General features: G+C 40.8%; 2 protein-coding genes across 3 annotated transcripts in view; one reads left to right on the forward strand and one right to left on the reverse strand.

The window, feature by feature from the left end:
* The first annotated feature begins 7,972 nt into the window (after positions 1-7,972).
* Positions 7,973-10,984, forward strand: LOC110491340 (alpha-N-acetylgalactosamine-specific lectin). The gene is made up of 6 exons (XM_021564710.2): positions 7,973-8,048; positions 8,429-8,562; positions 8,703-8,794; positions 9,627-9,761; positions 9,893-10,004; positions 10,391-10,984. The coding sequence occupies exons 2-6, from the start codon at positions 8,481-8,483 to the stop codon at positions 10,471-10,473; spliced, it is 504 nt and encodes a 167-aa protein (XP_021420385.1). The 5' UTR covers positions 7,973-8,048; positions 8,429-8,480; the 3' UTR covers positions 10,474-10,984.
* Positions 10,985-12,659: 1,675 nt separating this feature from the next.
* Positions 12,660-14,778, reverse strand: part of ca10a (carbonic anhydrase Xa) — a 351,708-nt gene continuing 349,589 nt past the window's right edge. For both annotated transcript variants that reach the window (XM_036946123.1, XM_036946124.1), the window contains one exon: positions 12,660-14,055. Coding sequence is in view for 1 of the 2 variants with exons in the window: in XM_036946124.1 (XP_036802019.1) it covers positions 14,033-14,055 (23 nt within the window). In the remaining variant the exon portion in view is untranslated. The remainder of the gene's footprint in view (positions 14,056-14,778) is intronic.

Here is a 14,778-nt window from a genome sequence, read left to right on the forward strand (position 1 = left end):
TCCTATTTTTCTAACTTAATTGAGGAAAATAAGAACAATCCTACATTTCTTTTTGATACTGTCGCAAAGCTAACTAAAAAGCAGCATTCCCCAAGAGAGGATGACTTTCACTTTAGCAGTGTTAAATTCATGAACTTCTTTGAGGAAAAGATTATGATTATTAGAAAGCAAATTACGGACTCCTCTTTAAATCTGCGTATTCCTTCAAAGCTCAGTTGTCCTGAGTCTGCACAACTCTGCCAGGACCTAGGATCAAGAGAGACGCTCAAGTGTTTTAGTACTATATCTCTTGACACAATGATGAAAATAATCATGGCCTCTAAACCTTCAAGCTGCATACTGGACCCTATTCCAACTAAACTACTGAAAGAGCTGCTTCCTGTGCTTGGCCCTCCTATGTTGAACATAATAAACAGCTCTCTATCCACCGGATGTGTACCAAACTCACTAAAAGTGGCAGTAATAAAACCTCTCTTGAAAAAGCCAAACCTTGACCCAGAAAATATAAAAAACTATCAGCCTATATCGAATCTTCCATTCCTCTCAAAATTTTAGAAAAGGCTGTTGCGCAGCAACTCACTGCCTTCCTGAAGACAAACAATGTATACGAAATGCTTCAGTCTGGTTTTAGACCCCATCATAGCACTGAGACGGCACTTGTGAAGGTGGTAAATGACATTTTAATGGCATCGGACCGAGGCTCTGCTACTGTCCTCGTGCTCCTAGACCTTAGTGCTGCTTTTGATACCATCGTGCCGTGGCGGAGGTCTTTGTGGGCTATACTCAGCCTTGTCTCAGGATGGTAAGTTGGTGGTTGAAGATATCCCTCTAGTGGTGTGGGGGCTGTGCTTTGGCAAAGTGGGTGGGGTTATATCCTTCCTGTTTGGCCCTGTCCGGGGGTGTCCTTGGATGGGGCCACAGTGTCTCCTGACCCCTCCTGTCTCAGCCTCCAGTATTTATGCTGCAGTAGTTTATGTGTCGGGGGGCTAGGGTCAGTTTGTTATATCTGCAGTACTTGTCCTGTCCTATTCGGTGTCCTGTGTGAATCTAAGTGTGCGTTCTCTAATTCTCTCTCTTTCTTTCTCTCTCTCGGAGGACCTGAGCCCTAGGACCATGCCCCAGGACTACATGACATGATGACTCCTTGCTGTCCCCAGTCGACCTGGCCGTGCTGCTGCTCCAGTTTCAACTGACCTGAGCCCTAGGACCATGCCCCAGGACTACCTGACATCATGACTCCTTGCTGTCCCCAGTCCACCTGACCGTGCTGCTGCTCCAGTTTCAACTGTTCTGCCTGTGATTATTATTATTCGACCATGCTGGTCATTTATGAACATTTGAAAATCTTGGGCATGTTCTGTTATAATCTCCACCCGGCACAGCCAGAAGAGGACTGGCCACCCCACATAGCCTGGTTCCTCTCGAGGTTTCTTCCTAGGTTTTGGCCTTTCTAGGGAGTTTTTCCTAGCCACCGTGCTTCTACACCTGCATTGCTTGCTGTTTGGGGTTTTAGGCTGGGTTTCTGTACAGCACTTTGAGATATCAGCTGATGTACGAAGGGCTATAGAGATACATTTGATTTGATTTGATTTGAACATTAGACCGGTGCAAATCTGTCCTTTGGTCTGATGAGTCCAAATGTGAGATTTTTGGATCCAACCACTGTGTCTTTGTGAGACGCAGAGTAGGCAAACGGATGATCTCTGCATGTGTGGTTCCCACTGTGAAGCATGGAGGAGGTGGTATGGGGGTGCTTTACTGATGACACTGTTAGTGATTTATTTAGAATCCAAGGCATACTTAACCACAATGGCTACCACAGTATTCTGCAGCGACACGCCATCCCATCTGGTTTGCGCTTACTGGGACTATCATTTGTTTTTCAACAGGACAATGACCCATAACACACCTCCAGGTTGTGTAAGGGCTATTTGACCAAGAAGGAGACTGAAGGACTGCTGCATCAGATGACCTGGCCTCCACAATCACCCGACCTTAACCTAATTGAGATGGTTTGGGATGAGTTGGACCACAGAGTGAAGGAAAAGCAGCCAACAAGTGCTCAGCATATGTGGGAACTCCTTCAAGACTATTGGAAAGCATTCCAGGTGAAGCTGGTGGAGAGAATGCCAAGAGTGTGCAAAGCTTTCATCAAGGTAAAGAGTGGCTACTTTGAAGAATCTAAAATCTAAAATATATTTTGAATTGTTTTACACTTTTTTTGGTTACTGCATGATTCCATATGTGTTATTTTGTCGTTTTGATGTTGTCACTATTATTCTACAATGTAGAAAATTGTAAAAAATAAAATAAAGAAAACCAAAAGTCTACTTGAGCCAGGTAATAACTACATGAAAGTACGGTCCATAAAACAACATTCAAAGGAATGTTTTGTAGAGGGGTTGGAATTTTGGTTTGGTCTCAAATGGATCGCTTTCGAGATCTTAGACCTCATAAGGAAAAGGGATCGCTACCTGGCCAGATTCAGAAGGACAAATATACAACAAGATGATGATTGTTATATTAACTGTAGGAACCAGGCAAGATACGAAATGGATAAGGCCAAATCCCAACATTACATATTCGCTGTTAATGACAACTTACATCAGCCTCGTTAACTGTGGAACATTTTGAAGGACATTGGCTCAACATCTCCCCATAAGGTAAAATCCTGTAGTATTGGCCTGGATATTGATGCTGTTTTATGTTATGACCAGGCAAAGGTTGTAAATTATTTTACCACATTCTTTACCACTATAGCCTCATCTCTGGTTAAGAAGTTACCAACCTTGTCTGGACACTATGGCCAGTCTTTCATTTACCATAGAAAAGGTATCATAAATGATTTGTTTGAGTTGTGCATGGTAACAGAGGACAAAGTATCCAATCTACTATACTTAATGAGCACAAACAAAGCAATTGGGCTCGATAACCTTCCTGCAAGATTCATAAAGCATAGTGCTTGTGTCACTGCTAAAATCATAACACATATTAGTAGTGGTACATTTCCCAATGATCTCAAAACAGCCCGGGTGGTTCCGCTCCACAAGAAGAGCAGTAAAACAAACGTAGGAAACTACAGGCCTGTGTCAATCCTCAGCACTTTATCCAACGTTGTTGAGAGGTTAGTTTTTAATGAACTTGAGGGATACCTTCTCGAGCACAAACTTCTTCATGATCTCCAATCTGGCTTTAGAACAGCTCATTCCACTGTTACTTGCCTGATCCACCTTTTTGACCACATCAAGCAGGAAAGTGAGAAGGGGAACTATACAGGTATGGTCATGTTAGACTTGCAGAAAGCTTTTGACATTGTGGACCATGATATTCTCCTGATGAAACTGAATTGTGCGGGTCTAAATGATGTAGCAGTGAATTGGTTTAGGTCTTATCTGACCAACAGAACATACGTGTGTAATGTTGGTGATGTTCTGTCAATATCCTGTGGAGCACCGCAGGGATCAATTTTAGGGCCACTCTTATTTATTATACAGTATATGTTAATGTTATGCAAGATACAGTAAAGTGCAAACTCCTGCTTTATGCTGATGATTCAGCCATACTGGTATCAGGGAAAGATATAGTTTACATAGAGGAGACCCTGAGTAAGGAATTGCATTTTGTTAGAGATTGGTTAACTGACAACAAATTGTCGCTACATTTGGGAAAAACTGAGTTGATTGCTTAGGGCTGACAAGATAAAGGTAAACTGTGCAGGCAATGAGATTGTATCTCAAACAAGTGTAACTTATATTGCTGTGTCCCTAGATCAATCCCTTTCTGGAGACCTGATTGCTGCTAAATTTCTTTCTAAAATGGTGACCAAATTGACATGTTTATATCGTAACACCAGATCAAGAAAGTCAAGAAACTTCTTGTCTCAACCTTGATTCAGTGCCGTTCTCATTATGCCTGCTCTGCTTGGTATAGTGGGCTATCAACAAAGAGAATGCAGGTCATGCAAAATAATGTTATCAAGTATATGCTGAATGTCTCCCCTAGGACACACACAGGAGTTCCGGGCGGTGGGCTTGTTGCCTTTGGAGTCGAGAGTGGACCAACTTAAACTTAATCATATGTTTGACATCATAAATGATCGTGCCCCAGGTTATTTGAAAAAACACATTCATATGCTCTATAACTAACACAGTTACAATACCAGAGCTAGTGCTATGTCTTGTAAAATCCCAAGAGTAAACAGTACTGCGGGGAGCACGTTTTTCTATACATGGATTTGTCTATGGAATAGCCTCCCCCTGGAGACTAAGCAAAGCGAAAGTAGAAATTGCTTTAAACAGTAGGCAAAGGTTTCCATTTGGACAATGTTATCTAAGGAAGAGAAACCATTCCACTGCCCTTGTGCCCCCTACTGCTGGTCAGGTGTAGTTATTTGAATGATACTGTACTGTAGGTATGATGTGCAATGAATAGATTGTTGTGAAATTAATATGGTTGATTTTTAAGGTTAGGGAGAAGTGCGGCAAACAGTGCCACTTTTAAGGATGTCAAAATAAATTAATGTTTTTATGGTTGTTTGTAATTTTGTCTTGCCTTTTAATCATTGTGTGTTATTGTTTTTACCATCAAGGACCACTTTGGAAATAAGCATTTTAATAATACTTTCAAGTGGCTCCACATTGTACAAAATTTTTAAAAAGTAACGTCCTCTCACTGTCAACTGCGTTTATTTTCTGCAAACTTAAGGTGTAAATATTTGTATGAACATAAGATTCAACAACTGAGACAAACTGAACAAGTTCCACAGACATGTAACTAAGAGAAATGGAATAATGTGTCCCTAAACAAAGGGGGTTCAAAATCAAAAGTAACAGTCAGTATCTGGTGTGGCCACCAGCTGCATTAAGTACTGCAGTGCATTTCCTCCTCATGGACTGCACCAGATTTGCCAGTTCTTGCTGTGAGATGTTACCTCACTCTTCCACCAAGGCACCTGCAAGTTCCCGGACATTTCTGGGGTAATGGCCCTAGCCCTCACCCTCTGATCCAACAGGTCCCAGACGTGCTCAATGGAGTTGAGATCCGGGCTCTTCACTGGCCATGGCAGAACACAGACATTAATTTCTTGCAGGAAATCAAGCACAGAACGAGCAGTATGGCTGGTGGCATTGTCATGCTGAGGGGTCCTGTCAGGATGAGCCTGCAGGAAGGGTACCACATGAGGGAGGAGGATGTCTTCCCTGTAACGCATAGCGTTGAGATTGCCTGCAATGACAACAAGCTCAGTACGATGATGCTTAAACACCGCCCCAGACCATGACGGACCCTCCACCTCCAAATCAATCCCACTCCAGAATACAGGCCTCGGTGTAACGCTCATTCCTTCGACGATAAATGCGAATCCGACCATCAGAGAATCCGACCATGAGACAAAACCGCAACTCATAAGTGAAGAGTACTTTTTGCCAGTCCTGTCTGGTCCAGCGACGAAGGGTTTGTGCCCATAGGCGACGTTGTAGCCAGTGATGTCTGGTGAGGACCAGCCTTGCAAGATGCCTACAAGCCCTCAGTCCAGCCTCTCAGCCTATTGCGGACAGTCTGAGCACTGATGAAGGGAATGTGCGTTCCTGGTGTAACTCGGGCAGTTGTTGTTGCCATCCTGTACCTGTCCTGCAGGTGTGATGTTCTCATGTACCGATCCTGTGCAGGTGTTGTTACACATGGTCTGCCACTGAGAGGATGATCAGCTGTCTGCCCTGTCTCCCTGTAGCACTGTCTTAGGCGTCTCACAGTACGGACATTGCAATTTATTGTCTTGGCTACATCTGCAGTCCTCATGCCTTCTTGCAGCATGCCTAAGGCACTTTCATGCAGATGAGCAGCAAACCTTGGCATCCTTCTTTTTGTGTTTTTTAGAGTCAGTAGAAAGGCCTCTTTAGTGTCGTAAGTTTTCATAACTGTGACCTTAATTGCCTACCGTCTGTAAGCTGTTAGTGTCTTAACGACTGTTCCACAGGTGCATGTTCATTAGTTGTTTATGGTTCATTGAACAAGCATGGGAAACAATGTTTAAACCCTTTACAATGAAGATCTGTGAAGTTATTTGGATTTTTACGAATTATATTTGGAAGACTGGGTAAGGGACGATTAAGGGACGTTTCTTTTTTTTGCTGCGTTAATATGTCTGTTAACCAAAATAAATTCAATTCAAAGGACAATTGGGCTAGGGGCGGGGCTGGGGGCGGGGCTGGGGGCGGGGCTGGGGGCGGGGCTTGGGGTACAATATCACATTACACAAGGACCTTAAGGGGCTTAAGGAGCATATACACATTTATCATTCTAACAGCTTTTTTTGTTGGCAGGGTATTTACATTTCCCAAAATAAATGAAATTCATACTGTCATTTTGCAGTACACCAGCGTTTAAGCATGTTGGGGCAGTAACTGAAAGGTTCAAGTCCCAGTGCAGACTAGATGAAAAATGTGCTGGGCCCTTGAGCAAGGCACTTAATCCTAATAGCTCCTGTAAGTTATCTGATAAATTACTAAAAATGTACACAGCCACCTTGTTCACTTGTTAGCATGAGACTTCACCATGTGAAGAGGAAGTCTCCTAACTCACCATTACAAAGAAATATGTTGCAATATGTTGATGATGGCAATAGTCACGACAACTTGCTAAACACCAACAGGATGTGGTTTCTAAATAATTCTGTATCATTCTATGTCAACATTACAGTGTTTCTACACTTCAGAATAATACCTAATTTGAACCAAATATAAATTGTTTCTTAGCTACATATGAGGTTCTGCTATCACAACTGCATATGTAGCCAATACATTTGACAATGACTACAAAATATTACGCACCTGCCAACCTCCTTGCACATTTTTATTTATCTACTTTATGAACATTCAGTAACACATGTAATCACCCCACAACAGAATAGCTGTTGGACTGGTCTGGTGTATCACAGAATGTATGGAGGGCGCAGCAATAACTTGTGGCAGGAGACCTATAGACCGATCCGTGTCCCATGGGCTATAAACAGTGCCTCCATGTATGCAGTTAACCTCTTGAATGTCAACTCTCTGAAATTGGGGAGGCACGTGGTTCTGGCACCTGTTCCAACCAACATGTTTGCTTATAAATCGATCTGTGGACAACGTACACTGATCGGTAGCCCTAGTTCGCCCTGTCCAATATCCCAGTGGGAAATCTGACCCCAGTTTGAAACAGAAAACACTTTCTGTTTGTCGCAGACGAACAACATGAGATGAAAGTTGAGTTCTGTCAGAGGTTCACAGGGGTGGGGGAAGAAGTTTTGAAACGAGACCTTTGGAAAAAATGAACATTTTGTCAACACTAACCACAGAAATATGTTTTTTTTTTTTTTACATAAGGAAGGTTACATCTAGTTAGTTGTTTTTATAAATGGACTGTTTCTATATCTAGAAAGCATATGAGTCATTTCAAGCCTTATTCATAGACTTTTGTAGAATAGGAAATACATCCTCAAAATTGAGTACACCTCAACAATTTATAACTATTTTTTTACCAGAAAGGTGAGATTGTAATCTGGCAGTATAAGCATGTCTAGTTATTGCTTATGGCCCTCTCATGGCCCTCTCATGACATATCATTTCTTTTGGAGTACATCTATTTAGGAGGAAATCTACATTTTGCCATTATCATTCAAACGGTTATTAACTGCTGCTGTGGTCTACTGTACCTTCTGAATAGCATCCCTGAAAGGATAAACCGGCCAATCAGCTTGTGGACATTCAGGTCAAAAAATAAATACATCTCTAACATTAAACATGAACTTTCATGTGGGGATAGTGTGTATGCGCTTCTTAGTGTGTATGTACTTCTCACAACCTTTAAAAGAATGGACAGGGCCAAGGATATTATGGATCATAATCACTACTTGCTGCAATGGTATATGACTTGCAGATGATATCTCTACTTCTACTTCCCCAAATGTCTCTTTTAAAAGGGATAACATTTGAATTGAAAAGACACCTGCCTTTTCTGGTTGAAGAAACACTTCAAGGAAGACACGCATCAGTTTCTCTCTTCTGAATTTGGTGAGGGTCTTTCTGATTTTAGAAGAACTTTTAACTATTGTCTTAAAAAAAGAGAGACATAATATCAACATGGTTATGCCTCAAAAAGTATAAATTAAGGGCCGGGATTCAATCCAATCACGGATTTGGACAATGTATCATTTAAAAGTCATTTCTGATTGAGCCGACAGGAATGTGGTCTCTGCCAACACAGAAACATAGGCTTTAAAATGTGCAGACAAAGCGCGATCAGATTCAATCCTGGCCTAAAATGTTCTAATTTGTTGTTGGCAAAAAAACATTGTAGTATTTAAATTATAATTATATCTATATCCTACATTAATCTGTAACACTGTGGGTTCTCCTGAGTAATACACTTTTTGATATAATTCTGTTTATAGGAAGAACTGCAGTAGAAGGCCAAAAGACCACCACTATCTTCGATCCATCATAATGGGAGTCGTAACTGTGTCTGTTCTTGCCTGTCTCCTCCTCACCCTTCTGGGAACTGGAGCCAGCCGCCACGATCCTCGTTGTAAGTGACAACCAATCCCATTTGAATCCAGTTTATTTTGAATATCTTTTTTTCTCTCTTCTATTTGCTGTTCTAAGTGATTAGTAGTAGTTAGGTTTCAAGCTTGCAGGAATTTAAAATAAAAAAGACATTCTCTGCAGATATCTGTCCAAGTGGATATACTGGACCAGACAGTGCAATACCCCATTGCTACAGAATGGTTAATAAACAAATGGGATGGCAGCAAGCACTGGTAAGTGTCCCAACTGCAGCGAATCTAATCAACACTTCCATTTACAGTGAATATTAAATAACTTAAACTTCCAATTAATATGACCTTATTTTTATTACACTGACACTAACTTTACAGGCAGCTCAGTGGCAAGTTTCATTCTGTATTTCATATTACAGTAGACCTACTGCAATATAAATATTAGGGCTGTCAGAGTAAATCAGTTAACTCATTTGAACTTTTTGTAATTTTTATGCACTAAAGTTTTAATTGTGATTAATCATATTGTTTGAAAGTGTTTGAAATACAGTGAAAACATCCAAAATACAGAATCTATACAGCGAAGAAATGCTACCGTATTCGTAATGAATGGATGAATTAAATTAATCGAGGGGGAGGGGGTTGTATTTAACAGTATTTTACTGTATTTACCAGGGATTAGTACAAGCAAACCTAAAAGTGTCATGCATTTATTTGGAATGTTTTTCATGTTTTGAAAAGTTGTTTTCATCTATTTCATCCATAGCCACTTTTTATGTTATTCATGTTGTGTTTCTGCAATACTCAGGCTGCGACTACACAGGCAGCACAATTCTGATATTTTTTCACTCATTTGTCTTTCGACCAATCAGATCACTGCTGAAAAAGATCTGATGTGCAAAAATCTTATGTGATTGGTTAAAACACCAATTAGTGGGAAAAAAAAGATGGAGGCTGAGACATTTCACTGTTGATAATACCCCAAATTACCATATAAATTAGTTTTCTGTCCGTGTACCACTACTGATCAAATGTCTACAAAGTCAAGGCTTGTAAAATAAATCAATTAAAATATGGATGTTTCTTCATAAAGGATTACTGCAAGAGAGATAGGGGCACCCTTGCTGCTGTCCACAGCGTTGAAGAATACCAGCTTCTCCTTTCCATGGTGAAGCAGACCCAGAGTATCTCTGCTTACGCCTGGGTAGGACTGAATGATCTGGATCAGGTAAAACAATCCTTAACACTCATGTAGCATTTGCTAAGGTCTTATTTCACATCTCTTTAATTTGGGCAGTTGATAAGTTACTACTGCCCTTCACTAAGATGTTGATAACCTTGAAATGTTCTCCCTGACAGGAAGGGAATTATGTGTGGACTGATGGGTCATCCGTGAATTGGTTCTGGTCCGAAAGTGCCAAAGCTCAGCAGTGGGGAGAAGAAGACTGTGTGGCACTGAACTCTTATGCAGGTCAGTAAACTTTAAATTGGATGTGTGACACTTATGCCGGGATTCCAATCCGTATTGACAATGCGCCTTTTAAAGGCAACGTTCCCGCATTCACGGAGATCGCATTCAAGGTAAACACTGCAGATGTCTGCTCAATTGGAAATTACCTTTAAATGCCAAGCGTGCTACAATGCAGTTCCGTTTGAAGCCTGGCCTGAAGCATAGGGACCCTGTATGAAGGACTGAACAATCAAATACATAGTAAGAAGTGCATAAACACGGTCAAACTTCACAGTAACATATCATATGATATTTGTAATTTTCCATATTTGTCACATTGATTGAAGCGCTGTTGTCATTACTCTGTTGCCTTCCACCGAGACTAACATGGACATTGTCCTCTACAGGGGCTGAGGGCTTCGATGACATCAAGTGTGACAGTAGCTGTACCTTTGTCTGCATGAGAATTGCTACAGGTGGAGTAGCCTAAGATGGCAGAGGAGTCCAACACCATCCACACAGAGTGCGAGCGTAAAGGGATTTCGCCAACATGCTCTGATTTTATTTTCTGCTATCGCACGTAAAGTCCTTTGCGTTGATTGAGGACCGATTGAATACTTGGAGACAATATGATAAAAAGTGATCTAATGGCAATTACACTATCTTCGGTTGCCATTGTCAATTGTTAAAGTTATTGTCAGGTTGATTCTACAATTGCATTTTCTCTCATGTTCTCTGTATGTTACTAGCCTTAAGCTACCAACCATCGAGGCACCCAAGGTTTATCCACAAACAAATGGTTCAATCCCCTCATTAACTCAAAAACGACCATTATCTAAGAACACAAACATGATAATGTTGAATGTACAGGGGAAATTAGTATCAGCACATTTTTAATGGTTTGACTCTCATATGGAATATTGAAAGAATTGGTGGAATTGTGTCATCCTGATTATCCCTCAATGCTTCCATGCCTCTTTGAATAAAACCTTTCAGCTTCACCCATTCTCAGGCATGGTCAATCTATTTTACATATCGTTTTCTATGTGATAGCTTGATTGATAGGTGTCTGGTACCTTGTACCATGCGTGAGACATCAATGAGGTAACACTAACATCACATGGCGGTCGGTGCCCTTTGAGATGAGAGAGGAAGATATTTTTTTATGAGCGTGGCCTTATTTCTATTACACCACATTGGATGACTGACATTCATATTCCATTCACCCAGTTCAATGCAACATTGATAGATTTAGCCTAATAGTCACATGATACTCGAATTTCCCCTATAACCATCATGAGGTTGCTACAACGTAGTCTATGAACGAACGATTAAAAGGTAGGTGCACCCAGGTCCAGAGAAAGATTTGAGGTGACAGACAGACCATGACAGATTCAATACCGTCTTGCACATTCCTGCCTGTATCTAGCTGGTCTAGGGTGTAAACATTAGTTAAAATGGACAAATTCAGGTATGTTTATACCCGTTTCATTCCGCTTTCTTCCGTTTAAATTTGAATTCCAACAGAATCAACAGAATCGGCAGGAATGGATCCATCCCTGATCACAAGCAAACAGTTCACTTTCATAACAAGATACAAACAGCTTGTTGTATTCCTTCTCGCATACGCCTTTTCCTTTTCTCCCCTCTTCCCTTCACTTGCAGACTTCAATGCACAACAACACATCAGCTGTCTGTGACCAGGCGGAAAAAAACACTGTTCCAAGCCAAACCTTCCTATCATACAGCTACACACAGCCTACATCGTTGTCACCATTTTAGCTAATGTAACGTCATAGTCAACATACCGTAGCTAATGGAACTAACACGTTAGCTAGTAAACCTGCTACAATCACGCAGTACAGTCAGTAAGCAAATAGCAGTTACACCGGGGGGCCCCTGTAGGCAATAAATTAGAAAAACTAAACTAATTAGTTACCATGACTTGGAAGAGTTCCAGTTTTGGATAGTCACAGCCAGCTAGCTAACATGGTATCCCTCTCTGTTTGAGTAGGCTAAACTATCTAACTGCCTTTGCTACCCATGTAAATAACATTTAAAGTAATTAAAAAATATATATAGCTAGCTCTCTATCTCGTCACTCCTTCAGTTTTAAAAGAAATTGTTCGAAATGGTTCAACTATTGTCTTTCTCTCTCTTTGAGTCAACCACTCACCACATTTTATACACTGCAGTGCTAGTTATCTGTAGCGTATGCTTTCAATACTAGATTAATTCTCTGATCTTTTCATTGGTTGGACAACATGTCAGTTCATGCTGTAAGAGCTCTGATAGGTTGGAGGATGTCCTATGGAAGCTTTTATAATTACTGTGGAAGTCTATGGAAGGTGTGAGAACCATGAGCCTCATAGGTTTTGTATTGAATCAATGTACCCAGAGGAGGACGGAAGCTAGCTGTCCTCCGGTAACACCACGGTGCTTCCCTACAGAGTGCTGCACATTGCCAAACAATGTGTTTGAATTATTTATTTTGTGATGTGAATATGAAATCCTCTGAGGATTCTCCAGTGGGTGACACATAGCGTCTTGCTGTAGTTGAGACCTGTCTGCTCACTCACCAACGTGCACAGCTCACCACGCTAACTTCATTCAATAACTTAGCACAAAACCATATACATAGAAACAACAGTGTAAAGTGAAGCATATTTTCCAAAGTGAACTTTCCAGACACATTTATTGGGCTGATAACATTACTCAAACACAGTGTAAGACCATTGTAAGCAATAAAACAGGCTTCAGCTCAGAACTGCTTCCACAATTCAAAGTGAACCAAGCGTTTGAAGGTGCATTGCAGCCGGTGTTAATCTCAATATCAAATCATTTCTGGATAACAATTAACTACCTTACTGTGATTTCTTTTCAATTAAAATGGCCAAAAATAAACAAAAAAATAGCTTCTTAGCAAAGGGCAATTTCTCAAGCAAGAATTTTGCTAGACCTGTCTGGGATTGGTCTGATTAGGGAGGGGAAAAACAGACAATTATCTGTTATTGTCTGAGAGGTTTGGAACTCTTTTGGTGTATTAACTAATTTACTGCATGGTGATGTCACCGTGAAGTCCAAAACTCCATCCCACCAAAACAGGCTGAAATTTCAGGTGGTCTTTTCAAACAGCTCTTACACTAAAAGGGCATTATCATAATTTTCACAATTTCACAGTATTATTCCAACCTCATAGTGTGGAAATATAAAACACAATAAATCACATTTTTGACTGCACTGGGCCTTTAAAATACTCATCTTTTTTTATCCTCTTAATATATCTTTTAAAATGTTTATTTGTATTTTTCTTTACATATTCAGTTGTTCAGCAGTACTGATAATTATACTATATACAACAAAGGCCAAGACACTCATCGGTTCATCAGTTAGACAGAAGATTCTTTCCCGTTGTTCCTTTCATAATGACCTACTATTACAAGGCAAGACTGTAAGGTCTAGCTCTCTTGGGTTGTTGCAGTCGGCATGCCTTGTAAGTGACAGTGATGACGATATGAGCCTTGATGACCTTCTCTGTCTAAACCACTAAGTCCTTAAGATCTCATTGGTAGCAAGGTGTCTATGTACAAAGGCTAAAAGTCCCAATCAGTCCTACTCAGTCCGTGTGAAGAAGAGGCTGTATGAAATAAATGCTTCAGTGTTTTTGTACGTTTTAAACATTTTGTTATCTCCCAAAAAAGTATCAGTATCAAAACAGGTTTCGTAATAGATATATTTGTACTGGACGTGTCAGTTAGTATGTGTTGGAATTCAAATAGTTCTCGATGTACGTATGAAAAGTAGTCGTCTCTTTGCAAAGCAACACAAAGTCTTTTACTTGATAATGTTCAGTTTCTTTTTTTTCTCTTTTTACATGAAATAATCTTAGATGAGATGCAGCCTTGGTGCGGTTTCCAGTTGTTTTCTTCCTTCCTTCTTTCTTTCCTTCCTTCCTTCCTTCCTTCTCTCTCTGTCTCTCTCTCTCTCTCTCTCATATCCCCCTCCTGTCTCTGCCATTGTGTCTTGTTTCTGTGCTCACCCAAGAGAGACTACTTTAGCAGCCACTCATTCACTGGAAGAGAGGAGAGGGACAGGGTGAGAAGAACACTCCCTTCTTTCCCTTGCACAGGCACGTCTAGCATGGAGGCCCTTTCTATCCTGCAGAATCTATAACATTCATTTTAACATGGCAATACATTGTTAGGATTCAGACAGAATGCATTGAGCATAGCGATATGGTGCTGTGGTGTTCCATGTTAATATTAGCAATGTACGCTAAATGACAACATTTCTACAGCATCTGTTAGTTAGCATTCTGTTAGCATCCCAATATACATTTCCCATTCAATTAGCCCACTGACACCTAGCTATGAGGGGGCTGACATTCCTCTGCCTTCAAGGTTTAACCTTAGATTAACAAGTACAACTAGTGTAATTAAAGACATGAGACAACTATGCTGCTATTGTGCTGCTTCTGTTTACTCTCTAGGGGCTGGTTGGAGAGGTAGAGTACCACATACTGTGTGTGTATGTGTGTGTGTGTGGGGGTAAAAGTGTGTGTGTAAAATGTGTATGTATGTGTGTGTGTGGCTGTAAGCCTGATTATGTGTGGGTGCACACATTCTCGTGTGTGTCCGTGTGTGTGTGTCTGTCTGTCTGTGTGTGTGTCTCTCTGTGTTTGTGCTTGTGTCTGTCTGTCTGTGTGTGTGTGTGTGTGTGTGTGTGTGTGTGTCTGTGTGTCTGTCTGTCTGTGTGTGTGTGTCTGTGTGTCTGTGTCTGTCTGTCTGTCTCTCTC

Source organism: Oncorhynchus mykiss, chromosome 16, assembly GCF_013265735.2.
Source record: "Oncorhynchus mykiss isolate Arlee chromosome 16, USDA_OmykA_1.1, whole genome shotgun sequence".
NCBI classification, from domain to species: Eukaryota; Metazoa; Chordata; class Actinopteri; order Salmoniformes; family Salmonidae; genus Oncorhynchus; species Oncorhynchus mykiss.

Coding starts and splice junctions, on each gene's coding strand:
- LOC110491340 (XM_021564710.2), top strand. CDS start 8,481: ATGGGAGTCGTAACTGTGTCTGTTCTTGCCTGTCTCCTCCTCACCCTT. Junction 9,762..9,892: donor GACTGAATGATCTGGATCAG/GTAAAACAATCC, acceptor TCTCCCTGACAG/GAAGGGAATTATGTGTGGAC. Junction 10,005..10,390: donor GGCACTGAACTCTTATGCAG/GTCAGTAAACTT, acceptor TGTCCTCTACAG/GGGCTGAGGGCTTCGATGAC.